General features: G+C 43.2%; 1 protein-coding gene across 8 annotated transcripts in view; it reads right to left on the bottom strand.

Moving 5' to 3' along the window:
* Positions 1–3,967: 3,967 nt before the first annotated feature.
* The window catches only part of NCOA2 (nuclear receptor coactivator 2), a 280,557-nt gene continuing 260,466 nt past the window's right edge, over positions 3,968–24,058 (bottom strand). For all 8 annotated transcript variants that reach the window (XM_045810212.2, XM_045810207.2, XM_045810209.2 and 5 more), the window contains 8 exons: positions 23,526–23,691; positions 20,429–20,707; positions 19,662–19,739; positions 17,760–17,994; positions 15,738–15,915; positions 14,891–15,089; positions 12,569–12,658; positions 3,968–7,867 (listed from right to left, as the gene is read on the bottom strand). In XM_045810212.2, the coding sequence (XP_045666168.2) occupies positions 7,856–7,867; positions 12,569–12,658; positions 14,891–15,089; positions 15,738–15,915; positions 17,760–17,994; positions 19,662–19,739; positions 20,429–20,707; positions 23,526–23,691 (1,237 nt within the window). In that variant the 3' untranslated portion in view covers positions 3,968–7,855. The remainder of the gene's footprint in view (positions 7,868–12,568; positions 12,659–14,890; positions 15,090–15,737; positions 15,916–17,759; positions 17,995–19,661; positions 19,740–20,428; positions 20,708–23,525; positions 23,692–24,058) is intronic.

Raw genomic sequence — 24,058 nt, 5'->3', positions numbered from 1 at the left:
AACCCAGCTCTGTTTTTAAAATGCAGATGCTGACCACAAAAAAACATATCAAGAAAAGTAGTGTCTCAGGTGAATTAAAAATAACACTTTCTACTCCTTTTCTTTTATAAATGCAATTAATTTACTGTGGACATGTGGAGAATACAGAAAACCTATAGCGATGAGAAAAAAATCATTCCCATCTCTCTCTATGGAGAAATTACTGTTACTATTTTGGGCTATTTCTTGCCGGAATTTTAATGTCAAATATTTATTTATAATAAAGCTTGGTTTCCAGCAGTTTGAAAGCTTTTTGCATGTTTCTTCTTGTGGATAAAATTTAGATGGCAAATTTTGGCAAGTTAAAAAATCCCATCATTGAAACATGAGTTGAAATTAAGCCTATAAATTAGTTGTGAAAAACTGACATTCTCATGTGCTACTTAAATTTTCTTTTATGTTCCTTAGTCAAATAACTTATACATTTTTATAAGATTATCCTTAGGAAATTTATAATTTAAAAAAACTGGTATTGTGAATGGGAATTTTGTATCCACTATATATATATATATTTTTTAAGATTTTATTAGAGAGAGAGAAAGTGGGGCAAGCAGTGGGGAGGGATAGAGGGAGGGAGAAAGAGAGAGAGAAGCAGACTCCCCACTGAGCAGGGAGCCTGATTCGGGACTTGATCCCACGACCTGGAGATCATGACCTGAGCAAAAAGCAGAAGCTTAACCAGCTGAGCCACCCAGGCACCCCCACTATATTCTTACTTATTGGTGGTATTGATTGCTTGCTCATTTCTTATGTGTTTCTCATTCTGAACTGCCTTGTGAATTCTCACAGGTTTCTATTGATTCTGTGGGATTTTTCTAGATAAACAACCATCTATCTATATGTGATGGTCATTTTGTTCCCTTTCTTCGATAGTTACGCAGCCCCCACACTCCTTGTGCTTGAGCTCCCACTGCAGAAAGCTGTAGCAGAACTTTTGGGTGGCTGCTCATGCCTCGATGATTCTGGTAACAGTGCCAAGTTTGTGACAAGTGGCCCTGCTCTTCAACCAAACCCCTTTTTTCCCCTAAGATTTTATTTATTTATTTGAGAGAGACAGCGCGTGTGCAAGAGCAGGGGGGAGGGGTAGAGGGAAAAGCAGGCTCTCTGCTGAGCAGGGAGCCTGATGCTAGACTTGATCCCTTGGACCCGGGGATCATGACCTGAGCCGAGGGCAGACCCTTAACCAACTGAGCCTCCCCGGCGCCCCTAACCATAGCTCTTTAGTGATATGATCCAAAGGTAGTCCAAAATCTTTTTCTGAGTACTTTTGAAATTGGGACAAAAAATTCAGAAATTGGGGAATTGCCACCGAATCACTGTGATGGCAGAGAAAGTCAAAGAACTCTTGCTGAGGTAGCCCCAGCTGTGCTGATTTCTTCCTTTTTGAGTTCAAGTTGCTCAACTGCTTTATTCTTCTATTAAAGCTCTTTGCTCTTTCTTCCCTTTGTGTGTGTGTGTGTGTGTGTGTGTGTGTGTGTGTGTGTGTGGTGTCTGTTAGCTGCGATTGGTTCAAATTGCTTGCCACCGAAAGAAGCACTAGTGTTAAAATCAATGGAAATCTGATGGTGGGTTTTCATGCAACATTAACACATTTCAATTTTTTGTTTTTAAAGATTTTATTTGACACAGAGAGACATAGTGAGAGAGGGAACACAAGCAGGGGGAGTGGGAGAGGGAGGAGGAGGCTTCCCGTTCAGCGGGGAGCCCGATGCGGGGCTCGATCCTAGGAGCCTGGGATCATGACCTGAGTCGAAGGCAGACGCTTAATGACTGAGCCGCCGAGGCACCCCAACACATCTCAATTGAAACATTCCTTTTCCTTGGAGCCCAGAAGGTCCAAGGCATTGTTGCAGCGCCTACAGCAAGTCTTCTACAGCCCCAGGCTCCCCGGGACCACCCGGGTGCCCCAACCTTTGTCTTTTAAACAGGGCCTTCAGTTTCCAAACATGTAATCCCCAAATGTGGCCAATTATTTCAAAACCATTTTTTTGAGTGGACTCCTACTAAATTGACTAGAAATGCCATCTCTATCATATATTAAATTTATATATATAATCAACCTATCTCTGGGTTCCGTTCTTATGTATTTATCCATTTCTGCGTAAGTAGTCTAGAATACTAATCAATAGAAGTCGCACAGTTTTTCTTCTTCAAAAATTCAATGATTGTATGTCTTATCTCCTAAATGCATTTTACTTCTTCGATTTTGATTGGGATTTGTAACGATTTGGGGAAATTGATGGTTTTTAAATATGGGCCTTTTTTTTCCCCCTGGGTTCAAGATGTCTCCACTTTTTCAGGTCTTCCAGGCCTCTTTTTTTTTTTTTTTTCCTTCTATGTCTTTTATTTTTATTTTTTTAAAGATTTTATTTATTTATTCGACAGAGAGAGACAGCCAGCGAGAGAGGGAACACAAGCAGGGGGAGTGGGAGAGGAAGAAGCAGGCTCTTAGCGGAGAAGCCTGATGTGGGGCTCGATCCCAGAACAATGGGATCACACCCTGAGCCGAAGGCAGACGCTTAACCGCTGTGCCACCCAGGTGCCCCTCCTTCTATGTCTTTTAAATAAGAGTTTATAGTTTTCTTCACAGACGTCTTTCACACTTTGTGTTAGCTGTAATCCTATTTTATAAGCACTGTATTATTGTTGTAAATAGAGATTTGAGAAAAAAATTGGTTTTTAGTGTGGACAGAAGGTATCGATTTTTGTATATTCTAGCCATCTGACTGAGCTTTTTTGATTCATTCCAAGAGCTGGTTGATTCATTTGGGTTTTCAATATAGATGGTCAAGTTGACTAAAAATGTTTTACCTTTTCTATTCCAGTAGTAATACCTCATTTCTCAGCATTGTAGTGAGGTCTCCTTGTTTTGTTCCAACTTTAATACTTTAAATGTTTTACCATTAAGATGTGTCAGTGGGACTGCATCAGATAACCTTAAACAACTTTAGGACATTTACTTTTCCAAGACGTTTTCTCATGAAAGGGGGCTGAAATTTATCCTATGCAAATTTATTAAAAGGTACCTACTAAAGTTAATCATGTTTTTTCCTTTAATTTAGTATAGTTAATAGCATTGATAGTTTTATTATTTTTTTTCAAAGATTTTACTTTTGAAGTAATCTCTACACCCAACGTGGGGCTCGAACTCACAACCCTGAGATCAAGAGTCACGTGCTCAGGACACCTCGGTGGCTCAGTCAGTTAAGCGTCTGCCTTTGGCTCAGGTCACGATCAGGGTCCTGGGATCGAGTTCCGAATCAGGCTCCCTGCTCAGCGGGAGGTCTGCTTCTTGCTGCTCCTCCTGTTTGTGCTGTCTCCCTCTCTGACAAATAAATAAATAAAATCTAAAAAAAAAAAAAAAAAAAAAGGTGACCTTCTCTACTGAACTGAGCCAACCAGGTGCCCCAGCATCGACAGAGTTTTCTATTCACTCACGTTGTTTTTATATCTTTTAAAAACACAAGTCCAGATTATATATACTAGGATTTCCTGTAGTTTATGACCCGGGTTTTAGGAACTGTGCTTGTATTGTTATCAACTATTAACAAATCAATCGATTAAAACCATCACAGATATTCTAAAACGTAATGTGTAACCTGAATAACCAGTCAGAAGTCCACACTGTTCCCATGTTTTTGGAGAGATGGGGATGAGAGGTGCAACAGTCTGGTGAGGAGAGCAGTGACATCATTCGGGATTCCGCGGGCCTACGTTCAGCCTGTATTTGACATACTTAAGACCTAAGCTCCCGGCTTCAAATCGAAAATCTGCAAAATGGTTCAGCAGGGGAATCGCATGTTAAAGTGCCGGGAATAGTGTCAACTACTGTCCGAATGTAAGAGATGATTACATTACAGGTCAGGTATTTTAAATTAAATGCAGTTATGAATGAAGATACAAAATAAACACATTGAAATCTCCCAAGCCATGTAAAACCCGAAGGCATTAAAATTTATTAAATGATGCAATAACAACAGAATTCTTTATTTACAATAGCATTATTTAACATCAAATAAGCAAATAGCATCAGCAAAGCAATATTAACTTGCATAAATGTATTTAAAATTTCTCTGAATAGATCTACCTTTGCATAAACTGCTCACACTAGAAATACAAACATCAACGCAGGTGAACGAAGTCATGTTCAGAGTCAGCTCCATTTTGAAAATAAATCACAACCTGAAACACTGTACGCTTTCTCCTGAAGAACCATAGTTAATATATTGCTTAATTTTACCCTTGTATAGTCTTTTCATATACACACATCTCAGATGCAACTTCATGAGGAACTGTACAAATAAAACCCACAAATGACAAAGGAACAAAAATGACAGTTAAATGTTTGAAGAAATGTATCATCATCACTATTCAACGACATAAAGGTTCAGCGATGATGCACTTATTCAAAAATTGTACACAATTCACTATACAAATATAATACATTGGACAGCTATGTAGGAATATACAAGACTTAAAAACAGATCTAAGGCATTATGCTAGATTTTAGCATTTTGAGGTTCTTGCACATAGCTTTTACCTGTAGTAAGAAACTGAAAAGGTTTTGTTTTAGTCTATAAAGAAACACCAGGGAGAAAATTCTAATTAAAATCGAAGCCACTACAGTAATTTTCTTTTGTGCAGAGAATGCTTTGCTCTTAGGCAGCATACTACCATACAAATACTAGAAAATTTTAAATTCACACCAACAATTAATGGCTTAAGTTGCATTTCAAAATTGATTGTGTATCTTTGGGTTCTGCAAGTGGACCTGTGCCACCCATTTCATGTGTTAAGCCCATATGAACTCCATTTTTAAACACAGATTAAAAATTGCATTATATAAACTGCAAAAACATTGCTTTCAGTTATTACAGGCCATAAGAGATACACGTGGGAGGGGCATTTTTAGTCTTTGAGTCGAATGAATTCATTGTAGTAAAACAGCTCACTTCACTTTTTAAACTTAGCACATTACATGAACACTTAAATGAGTTTTACAACCAAGTTAATGTATGTATACTTTTCACATTATGTGTTTTTCACATTTAGTAATATAAGTAAAACACTGATTATTTTGTTCTATTAAACAAAACCAAGTCCTCAGTCTAACAAATTTATTGTTTACAGCATGAGAAATACTGATCATGAAGGGAACTGATTTGGCTTTTGCTTCTATAGCGATCAATATGATCAGAGGATTCCTTCACCGACTTTTCTTCTCTTAATTAGATGTAAAGCAAAATCCACTACCTGGTCTGAGCCGTAAGCGAATTTATCATCTCTTTTCCTTCAAAACAGTAATGATCATGAATTATTCTAAATTACCAGTATCCCAGGTTTGCAGATTTGTCTGGATTGGGATTGACATTAAGACACAGTGGGCAGATGGGTAAACGATACAAGATACACAGATATTTTTTGGACAGTGTTCTAGTGAAAAGGGACTTAAAAACAAAACAAAGCCAGTTTAAACTCCATTTCTCCTTTGTGCTGTGTGAAGTTGAAGTCATTCCGATTCACATTTTTCTAAAAATCAACTTAAAACCGGTCACAGTAAACTGTGTCATGTGAGCCTCATCACACCGATGAGGTCATGGAGTTCCGGGCCAACATCTGCTCATTTTTTCCCGTCTCAACTGGGCAACCCAGTGGTTCGGTGGAGACGCGTAGAGCCTCTCGAGGGGGCCACGTGAACTGGTGGCCGCCGAGAAGTGCTGTTCCTTGGCCACCTCCCTGTAGTGAGACCCCTCTCAAGTGGAACCAAGTATCGAAATGCAAATTTCCAGAAAATTTCTTTAGTATGGAGCAACACTTTCAGACTGTCTACGTCACCATTTATCTTTGGGCTGTATCTCTTCCTATACTCCCTAATTTGCACATAGAGGGAGAGAGAGAAATAGAAATAGGGGTAGTTGGTACGTTTTTCCACCCTGCCACAGATAAACAAACAATCAAATTTCAAGGAAAAACCTCTCTGTTCCTAAAAAGCCTGGCTAATGAGATATAAAATGCTTTGCTTTTTAGACATCAAAAAGACATCGTTCTGAAATTTAGGTAAGAAAGTATGTGTATTAGGGGTTGGGGAGAAATAGCTCAAAAAGGGCCATCAGTTTCTCGGTATTGCGGCTGTCTGAAACTGACGCCAATTACTAAAAGATTATTCCCCTACTAGAGTGGGCAAGAAAAACAACCATAAAAGTGGCCTGCTTAGTAACATGTAGTCTCTTTCTAAGGTTCATTAAGAAAGAATATAAACATATAAAAATCAAGAATTGGTTCCTACAGCGGCTGCATATCATATAGATTAGATAAATGATTTATGAGCAGAATCACAAGGTTTAGAAAATAAAAAGTCTTAAGTCTACAAATTAGGTCTAATCAAGGCATTGATATCCTTTACAAAACACCTTTAGGAGACATTGCTATGAATATATCTAATTTAATACTGAAGTACCTCATTTTTGAGTCAATTCCACAATATGTATACCTCACAAAAATTATACAATTAAAACACTTAAGTTCTCAACTTAAATTATTGCTTGTTTACATATAAATTGGATTTTATGTACCTTACAAAACGTCGGCTTAGTCAGCACTGCTAAAAAACAAAATAAAAAACACATGGCGGAGGTTAAATCTGTTGTGATATCTGCTGTCAATTTTAAACACACTGTTATTTTGCCCGTTTTTGGAGGCCAGTGTTGCTGGGGAACAGAATAAACATGCTTCCAAAGCAGGTATCCTTAGTTTGATTGGTATCAAGTCCTAACTTTGCTCCTCTCCTTGCCAGTAAATGCATTTTTCTGAAATTTAATAGTTAGCAATTGGTAAGTGGCTGGCAAAACATTTAAGGAAATAAAGGGCTTACCTGGTTTCTGTTGCTTTTTAATTTTTTTTTTTTTAAACAAGATAAATGAATGTGGGGGAGAAGTGGGGAAGGCGGGGGGGGGTGGAGACAGGATCACATGGAGAAGAAGAGGTGCGAATCAAAGCTGTCTGAGCGATCTAAAGGGAACTCAGTTTGGAAATGAACAATATTTCTTCTTGATTCACAATTTAGGTGCACTACTTTGATTTTGACAAAGAAAAAAGGAAAAAGCACTTGTTAATATTAACAGCCCTCTCTCACAGACTCCTTTTCATCTGTTCGGTAACTGGAAACTCTTTCCAACATGGTCTCTAGAGCTTCTACAAAGATGCAACTATGACTTTATTGGTCTTCACGTCTTGGGTGTCTCTGTACGTACAGCGCTGTCCATGGTGTCTGCTCTGCTTTTATCCCAAATGTAGGCTTTAGCTTACAACACCTTTAGTTTGATTTTTTTTTTTTCTTAAATTCTTTTCTTTCCCCGAGATGAAATCTTAACCTTTTGCACTAGACTGATTAGCCAGGGAAAACAAAGCAAGAAACCAGTGTCTGGAACCAAACAGGAACAGAACAAGAGCATGGTTGTTTTCCTTAAATACATACATTTAAATACATTCAATCTGACATGGGTATGAAATTTGCCTGTCAACATTTACTTTGCAGGAGAGATCTAAGTTGCACTAAGGTGAATGCAGTGAACAGACTGAGCAACTGTCTGGACGCGAGCTTCAGACTGTCAAGAGAAGAGGCAGCTCCTCCTGCAACAGCCAAGTGGACCCCACCCTGGGAGCCCGGGCCCAGGCCCATCTGCTGACCTTGCTCTGGCAGAACTGGCTGGCAGGTCGATTGGGTCAAAACAAATAGACACAGCTCTCCGGGCTGGTAAGTGTTTTGAGCAAGTGAGCCCAGTCAGCTGAAGAGAGAGGCAAGCAGCTACCTTCAGTGTCAGCAGTATTTCTGCAGGAGAACAGAGAGAAGACTGTCATGTACCTCTGAATTTCTTATAACACCGTCATAAAGCTCACCATGAAATCAGCAGATACTTGGCCATTTTAAACACGGCCAATCCCAAAGCCTTCATCTGGATGAATTACAGCTGATTTTGGTGCAGACAGGCAGAAGGCACCGTTCCGAACCGGGCATGTTATTTCCAAAGGTCGGCAGATCCTACACACCATTTCGAAGACTAAGAGACCAGTGGATTACCAATCTCTCCTTCTGAATGACTGCTGCTCTCTGCCCAGTGACATCCCAGACCAGTTTAATCTCTCCCACCTTCTCAAACGAGATTACTAAAACACCTCGTTGCTGGAACTGCCTTTGCTTTTTGACGACACAGTTCAGACGTGGCCACCACTTCCTTAATCCTTCCTCAAAGTCCTCTAGTACAAACCCACTGTCAACGAAATGTCCGTCTTGACTCTCCCTTGTGCAGAGACTCCCCAGATTCCATGGGGTGTTTTCCTGGCTTCAGCAAGCTGAACGAGCAAGGTTTGACTCGAGGGGCATTCGTGCTAGTTTCTGGCTGCTATGCACTGGCAGTTTGAATGACTGAATGCTGAGGGCCGGAGCGAGCAAGACTCGCGCGGACGTACTTGCTTGGTTGGTGCAAGTCTATCTGTCAGTGCTTTTCTTCGGCTACTGACTAGGTTTCCCCCCAAGATATTTTATCCATGTGGCAAATATGGAGATTCTGCTCTGTGCCAGGTGCTGGGGATACAACCATAACAATATACCTCTGGTCACTGCTACCAAAACACTGAGGGGGCCAGGTAGACAATGAAGTCACCGCATGGCGCCAGTTATGCGACAGGAAATAGCTGGTTGCTGTGGGAACGAGTAACAACTGCCTCTGGGATTTGGATATTTCGACACAGCACACGGGGGCCACTAGAGATTATCTAGTTTAAGTCAGATCAGAGAGGACGTTTCACGTAGCCCCTCGGAAAGAGAGACGCGGGCGAACGGCCGGCCGCGGCTCAAGTCCGCGGTCACGGGGCTACGTCCCCGGGCGCTGTGCGGCTCTCCCCGGCTCCCCACGCCGGCGCCAGCGCCCCTGGTCAGAGCTGCTCCTAGAGAGCAGCGGTCACTGTCCTTCTCTCCAGACCCTAAAGCTGAAGCATATCCTTACGCCTAATTTGTGTCACTCATATGATTTTATAGAGAAATACTCCAGGGCTCTGACTGAAATAGGAGAAAAATCCTTCAATTTTCCAGTTCGTCTGGAAAAAGAACTTCTATGGAGAAGTACTCCCGTCCTTAGCAACTTGACGGCGGCAGGGTTCTCTCACGCGAGCGGCCGCCCAGCAGCAGCTAGTGACAGGGCATGCGTCTCTAGAGGACACTGCTTGGCCTGGCCTCGGCTGTGGCACTTTAGGGGGCGGGGAGTCACTTAACCCCTCTGTCTCGAGTACTTCTAGGGCTGTCGTGAGCACTCAACAAACTGGTGTACACGAAGTGTTTAAGTACTTCTCGCAACGCGTTAGGGGCTCGGTCAGCGATCTCGCCGCTATCGTGACCGTCACCACCTCAGGTCGATCTCCGCCACACGAGCAAATACGAGTAATGACAGCTACGCTGGACGCAAGAGCCTCGCGGCTGACCAGTAAACTGGGTTTCGGCGTGCTGAAGCAGATGTAAAATATCGAAGCATACTGTGGGTCCTCGTGAGAGCAGACGCTTCGGTTCTACGGAGTAACTGCCCTTCTCTAAACGGTGTTTTGCTAAGTCCACAGCTGTATATTCTAGCTCTGCTTTAAGCACGGTACAATTTTAATCTCCATCTCAGGATAAGTGGAACATAGATTCAATTAACAATGAATCACAGTGGTTTCCAGCTCAACAAATAGAGCCAGCTTACCAGTAAAAATTCTGAGAACAGTTCCTTGACTCACAACAGCAGCAGAGCCTCTTACAGAAACACAAGAGGCTGCAGATGACCGGCTCCCCCTCTGCGCACGCGTCAGTAGTACGGTGACAAGCACAGAGTGACTGCCAGTTATTACTCAGGGATTAGGAGGGATATCCTGTACGTATCTTCTCTGGAGGGAACAAGAGTGTCTGACGGACTGTTCTCGGGCCTTAATACTGCGCACGAACAAAGTACAGATGGGTAAGCAAGATTCAAGAGGCGGACTGGGAAAAACAGAAAGTGGGAGGGGCGCGCACAGCCCAGACTAGATGACAACAGGCAGAGCGCTCTCACCATGGATCTGGAAAGGTACTTGTGATGGAGAGAACAGCCTATATTTACTGAAAGTTGCTTTTTGTGATGCTAATCTTTCCATGTGAGTTTTAGCGGGCACCAGTCAGGTGCGTAGATGTGCATGAGTCAATACCCTGGTTCTCCCGGCCCGTCTGGCCTGCACCTTTACCTCTCTCCACTGTGCCCAGCCCCCCTCTGCAGGTTAGCCGATCCTGGATCTATAAAAGGAGAGAAGGGAATAGCAACCAATTTGTTTTTGGGGGCCTTCTCCAATGTCACCTGCATAAAACCTTCAGAAAGATATCCCAGGAGCTCCGTGTCCCCTTTGGGGAAGTGGGTGGTAGACTGCGGGGGCTGGTAACGCACACTTGGGGGGTTTGGGCTCCCTTCCTGGTGTTGTGAGACCTTGGGCAAGTCATTAAACCCTCAAAACAGTAATTCTACCATACGGTTGTGATGTGGTTTAAGTGATCTAGTTTAAATAAAGCTCTTTGCAGGTAATCAGCCTTGTGGTAAATGCTCAATACCTGTTGGTTGTTTCTGGAACTAAAAAGACTATGGGTGCCTGCTCTGTGGGGGTGCTGGCCTGGGCCAGCACATAGTCACACTGACCCCGTGGTGGTGGATTCAGGGAGGGAAATGTGATCCTGGTCCCCAAATGCTTTCTTCCTCCCACGGAGCTCTGATGTGCTCAGAGGTTAAGCTCCCCAGCACTTTTGGGTTAAAATGGGCTATCCTTCAGTGGAGCCTAATTATCACTAATGTCGTTGTTCCTCTGCGAAGTGCCATCCCAGGTTTGAAGCTTCTTTCTGTGCACAAGCCATCACTGAGTCATGTGGCCACTCTCTGTAGAGGCGCAGTGAGGTGGGGGCTGCGGTGGGGGAGGTAGGACTGGCAGCAAGAAGATGCCAGTCCCCTAAGGGGCTTCAAACTTCAATAAATGGCACATTTCGAGTCTAAACACACGATCAATATGTAATATATTCTGTTTTCTGTATGACTCCCTATAGCAACATTAACCACTTAGATGACCTGTACATCTGGGTACTTACAGAAAACATCTATAGACTCCCACCCATGGGCCTCTCTGCCATGCATGACTGTGGTTCTTTTTTTTTCTTTCTATTTTTTAATATTTATTTATTTGAGAGAGAGAGAGAGCACACACACATGTATGAGCGGGGGGAGGGGCAGAGGGAGAGGGAGAAGCAGACTCCCTGCTGAGCAGGGACCCTGACTTGGGGCTGGATTCCAGGACCCTGGGATCATGACCTGAGCTGAAGGCAGCTGCTTAACCAATTGGGCCACCCACGACCCTGACTGTGGTTCTTTAAACAAGAAAACCACACAGAAAATTCACACACTGTGTTTTTTTACAATCTAGATTACTTTTTTTAAAAAAAGTAAACTCTGCACCCAACGTGGGGCTTGAACTCATGACCCAGAGATCAAGAGTCAGATGCTTTACTCACTGAGCAAGAGAGAGAGAGGGGGGAGGGGGCAAAGGGAGAAGGAGAGAGAGAATCTCAAGTAGGCTCCACACCGAGCACAGAGCCTGACATGGGGCTGGATCCCACGACCCTGAGATCATGACCTGAGCCGAACGAAGTCAAGAGTCAGTTGCTGAACCGACTGAGCCACCCAAGCGCCACTGGATCTATTACTTTTTAAACTTAGGTATTAACAAAACCATCCAAGATCCACTTTTCGGTAGGAAACTGAACATCGAGCCTACATTTTCTCCACTGAGAGAGAATTTTTAACTTAAAAAAAGTTATCTACCACTAAGGATTATATCCCTTGCCTTAAGAGGGCCCTGCAGGCCCACTTATCTATGTGCTAAACCGCTCACAGAGGCTTCCTGTTAACAGATCTGCTCCTAGGCACACAATTCAGTTGGGTTCTAAGTAACGATTATTCTTTTTCAAGATCTGATTGAACAGGGTACCATCACTCTCCTTAGAACAAGCGAAGATAATAGGCAAATAATATACATGGACTGCTGCCTAAATAAAATGAAATATAGAAAAAACCCTTAAAAAGAATAAACATAAACTTAATTAAGGGATAGAGAACAATTGCAAGTTAGCTCCTCTTTATCCTCCTGAAAATCTAACATTATGATTCAGAAAAAGTAAAAATAAATCAAAGTTTGCCCTAATGTGATTGATTCATTGCTACTTTTTTTGCTTTGCTATAATAGTATCACTCTAGAGCAAAATTAGTGTTCTTAATTCATACACCACCATTAGCTCACTTAAAATGAGTGTAAAGAAATAATTATTCACAGGAAACCATTGTATGTCACAGAAAATTACAAGATATTTTTAAAAATCGCAAGTGTCACAACTATCTTCAATCTCCTGGCTGACAATGTATCTGCCAATTTTGGTCTATAAAATATACACGTTTCCTTTACTGCCCTATTCACACATTTCTTTGCTGTTTCTTACCCGTGATGCGTCTCCCTCCTGCTTAATCATTTCCATTCCAGGCAGCTGGTTTGGGAAAAGGTTGCCTCCCCTCAGAGCAGGGTCATTAACCTGGGGGCACAAGACAGTACAGGGCTATGTTCAGTGGGACGTCCAAAAGTGTCCTACGGAAAAACCAACCATCAATCTTCCTCTTTGTCTTGGTTTTTAGGACTAGAATTATGGGGAAAAATGACTATATAAAAACGGCTCCAGCCCTGTGTCCGCTCTCCCACGTATACATTTTGGGGGGAGTATGGACGAACAAGAAAATAAATACTCATACTAACTGCCTTCAAAATTAAAATTTGCATCCTGTGTAGAAATTTGACGGAAATAATAACAGTAGAAACATTTTCAGGCCTTAACATGTTCACCTTTTTTGGCTGCTTCCAATGAGACCAATGACTCACATTGGGACTTTAAAGTCATCTGAGAAGCTCTTAATATCTTTGTTACTTAGGCAAGTTATTGATTAGCAAGAGCAAGTCTGAGTACCCAACAGTCCTGAATTTTATGAATCTTCTACAACCAAGTGAACTATTCATTAGCATTTATACAATTCTTTCACAAATTACTAAGTAAACTTCCAAATACTAATACTGTATAGGACTGATTTTGTCAGAAGAAACACGCTATAGTTGTATTTTTTGGGCTTCCAAATTAATTCTGATACTCAAAATGTTTAAATCTATGCAAAAGTTTCTATGCAGAAGCGATCTGGATTATTAAAAATGCACGGATTTACTTCCAGGTAGGTTGAGTAGGACCCATGCTAGACTAGACCATCTCAGCGGCCCTTGCTTTATACAGTTTCCCTAGAAAGAAAATCAGGAACCACTACTGGTTCCTTTAGAAAATACAAAATCAACACTACATTTTCTCCGTTGAAAAGATAAAAGTCTACCTTTAATTATGGCTAATTTACCCAAACAAGTATTTAGCCACCACCAACTCAACTACAAGAAGTGCAAATTATTATTACATACACAGAGCTTTCTTAAATTGCAAAGGGCTTTAAATTTTTTCATGCACCAATCTTGCATTTTTATTAACATCTTCTTTTAGAATAAAGCACCGAGGTGCTGTAAAATTTAGTAAAATTTTCACGCAAATCGTGGTTTACCAACATCAGATTAAACAGACCTAGTCAAACTCTGAATCTTTCACCATTCTCACAGTTATGATCTAACTGAAACGTACAGTTCTGTCAGTGACTTATTAAGTCATTTAAACTTTCCATGCCTCAATTTCTCCACATATGAATTAAAACTCAGGGTCCTTGCCACATCTCTACTCTGCATGAACTACTGAGGTATTAGCATGCCAAGCATTTTGTGCCCTTTAGAAATAAGGTCTTCTGTAAATACAATTTAAATATTATTCACTAATAGCTTTACCCGTGGATCAGCTTCCACAGATTCTGAACCCCAGGCTGGCTACCTGAGAAATCAACGCCTGAGTTTCTTTGCCACCAAGTGAAGCCGGTGTGCTCTTAGGGATAGTAGAATCTTTACGGGCTTAGTCAGAATTACAGTCTTAAGCAGAATTCTTCAACAAATATTGACCAGAGGTCATGATCCCAGGGTCCTGGGATGGAGCCGCGCATCGGGCTCCCTGCTCAGCGGGAAACCTGTGTCTCTCCCTCCCACTCCCCCTGCTTGTGCTCCCTCTCTCACTGTGTCTTTCTCTGTCAAAAAAAAAAATAAATAAAATCTTTAAAAGAAAAAAAATACTGATGAGAAAACCGTGGCACTCACATCCCCGAGATGGTAAGAGAACAGTTTTTGGATGATCGGTGTCAGTCTCCCTGCACGAGGGAAGCATCACTTAAAGCTAACTGGATGGAGACAGGGCAGGGGTGGGGTGGGGAATAAAGCTAATTGGATGGCAGGCAGTAAGTTTGGCCTTTGAGATTCATCTTGTCTTTCATTCAGGAGAAAATCAGTTCTTAAACTATAAATCCAAAACAAAGCTATTTAAGAAGTATGTTCACCATTCCATTTTTAGAGATTCACTTTAAATATTGCTAAGTTCCTCAAATAAGAAATAATTTAAGTGACAAAGTTAAGAAATATTTTAAAAGATCCTTGAGCAGTGAAGAATCCTTTCATGTTTATTTCGTCATTAACAAGTATTTCTGTTAATCGCACTAACACAGGTGAAAGGAAGGTGAGAAAACACTCATCAAAATAAATGTGGGAGTTGATGGCAGATGTTAAGTACATGGAAAGATACACTGAATGCAGAAATAGACAAGATGTTATGATCAGGCGACAATGGGCTGCTTCTCAGCATGCTCACCTGCTCGGGACCCATGGAGGACAGCCCCGACGTAGGCACGGAGGTCACTGAGGTCATGCTGATCTGTCCTGTCATCTGGTTCATGTTGCTCATCCCACCTGTGTTGGTCGCCATGGATACATTGATGTTCATATTGTTATTGTACATGCTGGTGTTTGCTTGTTGCCCAAAGTGTGGTGGTGACTGTTGTGAAAACATGCTAGAACATAAGGAAAAGATTACAACGTCAACAGTTGTAGGGCAAACAGGCAGGCAGTTTTGAGTACTTGCTTCTCAGACATTTACTTCATTTACTTCACAGTAAAGAACCCAGGGTGGGGCAGCCAGCAGGGGTGAAATCAGAAATGAGAGGGGAAGTGCTCAATGAAGCTGCAGGGGTGACCATACTCCTTTTCTTTTCCTAACATCACGGGGAAGGTCTAGAGATATATTTTCCACTTTCCCATTTACACCCCACAAGCTTTTTATTTGTCTGCTTTTATTACATGTACTGATAAAGGACGGCTTCCAGGGCCTTGCCTTCCAGAGCAGTTTCTAGCTTGAATCGGTGAGGTGATACCTTCTGAGGGGAGTTCCTTTTATTCCTAAGGAAAAGATATACTAAGCATTTGTAAATTCTTATAACTTCTGCCCTAGGAAAAAAACAGAAAAGATGGGCGCCTGGCTGGCTTAGTCGGTAGAACATGTAACTCTTGATCTCAGGGTTCTGAGTTTAAGCCCGTGTCGGGCGTGGAGCCTACTTAGTTTAAAAGAGAAGAAAAGGAAAAATACAGAAAAGAGACAGGTGGTCTGTAGAAAGATCCCCTGGTGATCGTTTATATCGAAATGACACACAAACATGGCGTACCTGTTTCCACCCATATTCCCTTGCGCCCACCCATTCATGTCAGAGGAGGCCTGGTAGGCTGGATTAGCCTGAGACTGCTGCATCATGGGGCTCTGGGTATGTGCCATTCTGGGCGACATCAGGGGGCTCTGGGGCGTTGTCGCCCCAGTAAAGCCTGGATCAGGTTGCTGACTTATTCCTTAAAAAAGAAAACAGAAATCCAAAGGAGATTGTTAGTTTTACGGTAGAGACTAGGGGGAAAAATAGAAAACATTCAAATTACATAGAAAATTACTTTCAAATACCTGATCATGTGCTGGTTAATGATACACACCTTAGACAGATTCCAAACTGGGATAAAACACATGAAGCAAAAAATTCCGTATCTTGATTCTCTGTGGTAGTTACAAGGGTGCCAAAGAACCATGCTAACCACCATGACTAGAGATAGAGGAAATACTGTTCCTTCCCCTTATCCCTCTCCAAATCAAGAACGAGTCAAACAGATATATTTCTCCTTTACCTGAAATAATCTTTAAATTTTTATATATCACTAAAATTGGATTGTTTAAACTTTATTTTTTTTTTATTTTTTATTTTTTTAAAGATTTTATTTATTTATTTGACAGAGATAGAGACCGCCAGCGAGGGAGGGAACACAAGCATGGGGAGTGGGAGAGGAAGAAGCAGGCTCATAGCGGAGGAGCCTGATGTGGGGCTCGACCCCATAACGCCAGGATCATGCCCTGAGCCGAAGGCAGACGCTTAACCGCTGTGCCACCCAGGCGCCCCGATTGTTTAAACTTTAAATCAAAGTTCAGCTATATAAAAAGTTAGCACATTTGAATAATTTCTTATTGAATCAAGTCATTCTGTGATGAAATCAATGCATTTTAAAAAGTAAGTAACTGCATCATGATTAGCTTGTTTCGTTTCTATAAAGGGCTCTATGGTACTTCAGTGCTATCTAAGATGAGCAAGAACCAGAAAAGAAAATTCAGTGTAAGCTTCTAACCTGAACAAGAAACTTCTTGTTCAATTTAGAAGAAAATGGCATTTATGCTAAAAAGAGAGAAGGAACTTTTAGAAGACTTTTGAAGGACACAGAGGAAAGGAACTTCGAAACAAAGGCAGCGACTCAGGAAATTTCGAGAAGGACAGTGAGGGAAGTGCGTTTCTGCCTACATGTGTGCAGTGTGCAGATTTAGCTGATACTTAGATTAGCTGCGAAAGAAAAGTTTATGATCACACAGGAAAAGCTGCACAGTATCTGTTTCTTTAAAGAAATAGGAGACATAAATGTAAGCACCACACAGACTTGATATTTATAGATAACTCTGGCAAGAGATAGGTAAAACCATTTAGAATATTACAATATAAGCACTTACTGTTATCAATAATTCAACCATTAACTGAACATGACATGCACACAAATATTAATGTTTATGATATCACATCTGTCTCTTAAGACTGACATTAAACAACAAATCAATATAAAGAAAACCAAGAGGCCTTCCACTGGGGTTTCTTGATAACACTTCTCAGGAATTATCTATTCATTAAAGATTTGGTATCATCTTTTTTCCAAAAATTATAGAATGTCTAATACTTGCATTTACAGAGGTCTTTCAACATTTTGTATGTATCTATTGATTTGTTTGAGTCAGACTCAGAGGTTTCCAATATAAATACACAGCTATGCACCTGTGTGTACAGACGCTGACCGAAACATGTATATTCATTCACACTCACACATGCGCCTGAGGGACTGCACACACGCACACTTACTTCAGTCACTCTTACAGTAAGAGCTGCACTCAGACAGCAGGTGGTACCTGCGCTGAGAGACTGGAAGGTACTGTGCTGGACCTGGGGACTCCTGACAGGCCCCGGCTGTCCTCCCAGGTTGCCTATCACTCCCTGGTTAGCCAGACTCATCTGGGAGCCACGCAAAGAGCTGTGAGAGAGGAGCTGACACCCAAGACCGGGGGACCCCGGGGGAGAAAGGGCTGGTGAAAGGTGTTGGGGATGGAAGCCCAGTACCGTAGTTCGGAGGAAATGGAAACTGCTGCGCATTTGCCTGGGGCATCCGGGGGTTGCTCAGAGTTGCTGGTAAGCCACCAGGAGCCACCATGCTCGAGGTCATGTTCAACCCTTGTCCTCTCATCATCAATGTTCGCTGCTGAACTTGCTGTTGCTGATGCATTTGTCTCTGTCGAAGATGCTGGTTCAGGATTTCCCTCTGTCTTTGGGCCAGCATCTGTGCATTAATCGGTGCCTAAAATGGCGGTGAGGTGGGGAACACACAGAGGGAACATTGGGGGAAGACAGAGATCAAAAAACAAACTGTGTATTAGAAATAGGACAAGACCATTTGGAAAATGAAATTACAGGGAAAGAAAATTTTAGAGTTGAACAATTGATGGGTGAAGATGTGAACTTCTAAATTCTATAGAGATGATGATTTTTCTGAAACCCTGCAATGACTTACATGGGCAAGTTCAATGTTAAGTTCAATTAACTTGGAACTCAACTGTGAGAGGCACAGTTAACTAAAGGACCTCAAAATACCAGTCCCATCTGTAAGACAAATGTCATATAAACCTTAATGATGGCAATTTGGAGCCTCATGCAAGGGGCATTCAAGTCTAAAGCGAATCCAAATTTTCGGTGTCAAAACGTAGCTTGAAGCACTTCGGAAAAGGCTGAACAGAAGCAGGAAGAAAGCAGGGAGTGTAGGGAGAAGGGGGTGGCGGGAACATACAAAACAGGCCAGAGCAGAGCGAGGAGGAGGAATGGAGGGACGGGTGCAGGGAAGGGGTGCCAACGCTTGCTGCCAGCAAGAGGCCAAAGGCTGTTTATGGGGTCCGAGCAATACATGGTCAATCCTCATTACTCATGGATTCCATATTGGTGAACTTACCTACTTGCTAAAATTTATTTGTAACCCCCAACTCATTATTCACAGCACTGCCATTATTTGCGGACATGTGCCAAGAGGCAAAAAAATTTGAGACGTCCAAGGTGGTATCATTCCCCCCTGAGGCTGAAACAAGGCAACACGCTGCCTTCTTGCCTCAGCCTCATACTGGGAAGAAGTGTCCTTTTTGTGGACTATTCAGTTCCACGTTTTTCACTCTGTAGTGCTTTTCCCTGGTGAGTTTGCTGTCTACAGTAGTTCCTATGAGTAGCGCTAAAGTGCTGCCTCGTGTTCCTAAACACAAGAGGCTGTGGCGTGCCTTACGGGAAAAACCACGTTAGATGAGCTTCACTCAGGCCAGAGTCATAGTGCTGCGGAGTTCAAGGTAACGAATCAACAATATATATTGTTATGTAATATACATAAGGTGTCTTCAAACCAAAACACACACGAAACATGGTTCTGTACTGATGGACTGATGACGATGCTGTCACCACAGGCTGGCAGGAACCGAACCCTGTATTTTCTCCTAATCACTAATTCAGTGTTTGCATTAACCTGATAGAACACAACAAAAGGAAATAATGAGAATCAACTGGAGCTGGCAGTGAAAAGGCAGTGTTTAGGAGGGAACTACAAACGTGACAGGCGAGGGGCGCCTCAGTGGTGCAGTTAAACATCTGACTCTTGGTTTCAGCTCAGGTCACGATCTCAGGGTCGTGAGATTGAGCCCTGCGTTGGGCTCCGTGCTCGGTGTGGAGTCTGCTTGAGTCTCTCTCTCCCTGTCCCTCTGTTCTTCCCCTCAGCATGCATGCTAGCTAGCGTGCTTTTTCTCTGAAACCAATAAATGAGTCTTAAAAAAAAAAGCGATGGGCTAGATGGACGTCTGAATGACAAAAGAGATCCACGGTGCTGGTCCGGGTCATATGGCCCTCTGAGTTACTTGGCACAGAAGATCAAGGAGGAAGAAATAACAGAGAAATTCAACAGATGCTGTGAAAGCTGATGGCTGGTCTGCTCCTTACCTGTGTTGGTACTCCAGGCCTCAGGGTCAAGTTCACATTGGAAACATTGCTGATTTGATTCATAAGCGGCTGGCGGTTCTAAATGCATACACACAGAAGAATCAATACATTTTTTAAACAGAGTGTATTTTAAATCACCTTTCTTGAGAAATCACCCTCCCCAACATAACCTCTGAATGCCATTAGATATCGAAACCACATGGTTTACAGCTGAACTCCCTTAGAAAGCTAATTATCAGTAAGGTTTCACATTACTTATAATAGAGAAGGCATTTGGGACTGTTTATGGAAATCTGTCTAGGTTTGTTTCAATGAGAACACTTTTTCTTGAGCTAACCAGGTATTCATAAGGCAGCATTGCTCTGCCACCAGTCAGCTAAGAGTGACCGTTTCTGTCATGAGACAGTACTAAGAACAGGAGTTACTGTTGTCCTGAGTGCTCACTATGGGTTAGAAACGTGAGGCCCTTTTACTCACATACACGCTGTGCTACACCATACAACAGCCCCATTTTACAGACAGGAAAACGGAGGCTCAGAGAGCTCACGGCTAAGCTGTTAACAAATAGGGCTGGGAAACAGAAGAACAGCTACTCTGCTGGAGCGGAGTTAGTGGAGGAGACAGAGGGGAACCCAGGAAAGCAGAAAAGAGCAGGAGACGGAGGGTCATCCTGGAAGGGACGGGAGGAGCGGTGAGCCCTCCCCAAGGACACAGGAAGGTCACGCCATTCGCGGCCGCCCCCTTCCCCGCACCCGCGCAGAGCGCACCTGCTGTGCCTGGAGGCGGTGCTGCAGCTGGAGCCTCAGCTGATTCGGCTGGTTCTGCACCAGGCCCGCGGGCCTGAGGCCCGGCCGGGGCTGCATGCGGAGTGTGGCGTAGCTCGGCCGCTGTCCCATGGTGTGGAAGTTTGGATCCTGCATGGGAGGGTAGCTACCCTGGGCCATCTGTGCCTGAGACGCGTACTGCTGTGGGAAAACCGCGGCCTTCTGCTCCAGCATGATGTTGGAGTCCTGACTCGAGAACTGCTCCGGATCCACCGCTTGGCTCTGAGGAGAAAGCCCCCAGACAGCACCGATAAATAAACACGAAAAACAACAGAGTAAGAGAAGGTGGTTTGTTCTCACTGTCATATACTTGAAGCTTTTTACACTTACTCACTACTCAAAGGGCCTTAGCTTGACTCCATTTCCCTTCCTAGAGAATATCTTTGTTTACCATGCCCACGTGTGTGTGGAGAGAAGCGGGGTCGGGCCTGACTCCCCGCAACACTTCTTCCACGGGAAGGGAGAACGAGGCCCTGACGATGGGACTCGTCCTCCTCACTCCGCCAATCAGACTGACCCAGACTTTAAAATGCAAATGTGCCCTAGAAGCATTAGGTTTTTTCACTAATTTTGCATACCTGTATCAATCATTCTCATTAGACAACCACCTTGGTGCCTGGCTGCGATCAGCAGTGTTGGGGTACCTACCACCACTATTCCTGTTTTGCAGCTAACAAAAACTGAGACCTGGAGACACAAGGCAAGTTGCGGCAGGCCGGTGTGGCTAGTGAAGTAGTGGGTTCCAGTCCAGGCTGTGATTCGGCACCTGAGCTCTTCACCAGCGTCACACACTGCCTTTATGTCACTGTTTTCTGTGGCTGCCAGCATTTTAGACATCTTTAACGTGTTTGTCGTTCTTGACTTCTTACGGCTGCCTTATCTATCTGGCTCAAACGAGGCAGGGGTAGAAAATCCAGAACTAATGCAAGGGGGAGCACCTCAGACGCAGGTGGCCCCTCCATGTCTGTGTCTAGGGCATAAAGGCGCACCTGGCTAATTCTCTTCCTTCTACTTCTACGATGATTGCCCCAAACCTCCGGATTTAAGGAGGGAAGGACCCAACAGCAAAAGCATCTCTTAAGGTTTTTTTTAGCTTAGTCATGTCCTAGGCCTTACTCAGACCAGTCTATCCAAGTTAGAGCAGGGGCCTGGTGCTGCCCAGGACCCTGGCCTCACTGTCAGCGAGGCCCCGCGGCCCACCCGTGAGAACTGGGTCGGCTGCCCTCTCCAGCATAGTGTTAAAAATATGGATGGAACCTACCCAGGGGAAACCACTCAATAATGAATTACTGCTCTAACTACACCCACAAAACTATCACAGAACTTTAAATATTTGCCCATCTTTAACAGAGAAGAAATTTAATTAAATAATTTCCATTTTTAAAGATTTAAAAAAATTTATTATTTCTTAGAGAGAGAGAGAGAGGGAGGGAGTGCGAGCACAAGCAGGGGGAGCGGGAGAGGGAGAAGCAGACTTCCCACTGAGCAGGGAGCCCAACACGGGGCTCGATTCCAGGACCTTGGGATCATGACCTGAGCTGAAGGCAGATGCTTAACCAACTGAGCCAACGAGGCGCCCAATAATTTCCATTTTTAAAGAAAACACACAACTCTGATGTGTACAAATAAATCCATTTGTACTCTCCATTTCCTGACTCCACTGAATAATGTTTCTGTAATTCAGTTTACTATGATGATACTACACTGAGGATGGATGTGATGAGACGAAATAGAAGACAAATAGATAAAAAAAGGAGACTAAAAATATTCACGATGAAAAGACGTAGCTTTGATAAAAACAATGCTACAAGTCGCTCAGCAATCCCAACAGCCACATTTGTAAATGTCACTTGGACCAAACTCGAGGATAACGACACTGAAGAGGCTGACTTCTAAGTACCGCTGAGGCAAAGCACACGGGCCACACAGGAAACGTTTAAATCCCATGCCCCTTTCTCGATCTACTTTGGGTTAATCATGTAGGCCTCTCACGTCATTTCTGTCCGTTCTGCTGTTCTCGGTATGAATTGACAAGTCTTACCCCCCCACCCTGATGTCTGCTGCCATGTGGGAGTGAGGCCAGTCCTATTTCTGTGCTTCGGAGAAGCCTCCGATGACCCTGCCTCGCCTCTCTGACAGACCCTCCCAACACGCCGCACGTCTGGGAAGTACACTGGACATGGGAAGGTCCTTCTCAACAGTAAGAAATAGAGAGGATTTCTGCTGAGAAAAGAGGAAGACGGTACCAAGACTTTGATCATTTTTTAAAATCTGTGGCGGTTGTTACTCTTTACAAAGTAACCCAGGATGTCTGTTTCCCGCAAATTTAGCTGGGTAGCTGGATACAGAAAATACTATGTGATCCCATGAGACTAGGTTAGGTTATTATATTATTGCTATAAAGTGCTCTTTAAAGCAGAGAATTACTTTAACCAACTGATTATCAGGAGGAGGAAAGCTAAATAAGCACATTAAGACTGGTTAACTTCCTTATATTCCCATTTGTGTTTAAGTATCCCCCAAATACTGTGGGCTCAACCCACACAAAGGTAAAGATGACTAATGAACCGCAGCTACCTCTAACATGACTTCTGCTAACTCACGTGCAAAGCAGTCTTTCAGCACAACAGCGTCCTATCGCCAGCCCACAAGCGTAAAGATTTAATAGGATGATCACGGATACGGCCTGGTTTTTTAGATGAAAGGGTTCTAGGTCACGGGGCCAGCAATGCTCTGTTCTTGACTTCTGTTCTCTGTTCCTCGTGGGTCCCTCCGTGTCATTAGGTGAGCTGGCCTTGACTTTCTGCCTTTCAGCTCAACAACCCGAAGTATACGTGAAGCACATTTTCAGTGTTTTCCACTCTTGGGCAAACGTTTATGTGGGAGTGACAAGGAGGGCAAGGAAGAAACAGAGCTGGCTTGTTATGAGGTAAAGAAGTATTCTAAAAAAGCAGACTGCAGATCATCGGTAAACAAAAGACAATGTCAACTTCGTGCCCACGAGCGTGCTAGGCCCCTACCAGCCTCCCTCGGTGTGTACCTGGCTGACCAGTTCTGGTATCCCGAGAGCTCTGTCAATCTCCTCCAGGCCATCGAAATTCCGCAAGGCCAAATAGAGCTGGTCCAGGAGAGCTCCCTCATCACTTGGAGATTCTGCGGCAGGATGTGGGCACAGCAGGTCATCTGGAGAGTTGCCAAATGGCTGCCTGTAAAGAGACAAGCTTCACCTTGGGCCCATGGAAAAGCCAGTTGATCAGAGGACATGTTTTTTCTCTTAAAAGTTGACGGAAGTCAACCAGTTGACTTCCAGGGTCTTTGTAATAAACACCGTATCAGCCAGACATAGAACAAAATGACAACACACAATAACAGACACTATTCAGTGCCTGACACTGGCCAGACGCAAATCGAGGCATCTGATGTATGATTTTTGTTTTTATTGCCCCCACTTTAAGGTTGGCCAAGCTAAATAAATAACTGCATAATTATCCTGTAATAAGACAAATACTTGTAAAAATAAGAGCTATTCAAGTAAAGCCGGCAGAGCTGAGGCTTCCGGAGGCTAGGCCACGT

The sequence above is a fragment of the Ursus americanus genome, chromosome 9 (assembly GCF_024610735.1).
Source record: "Ursus americanus isolate L20-20 chromosome 9, mUrsAme1.1.p, whole genome shotgun sequence".
Classification (NCBI taxonomy): domain Eukaryota; kingdom Metazoa; phylum Chordata; class Mammalia; order Carnivora; family Ursidae; genus Ursus; species Ursus americanus.
This window is presented reverse-complemented; position numbering and strand designations above follow the sequence as displayed.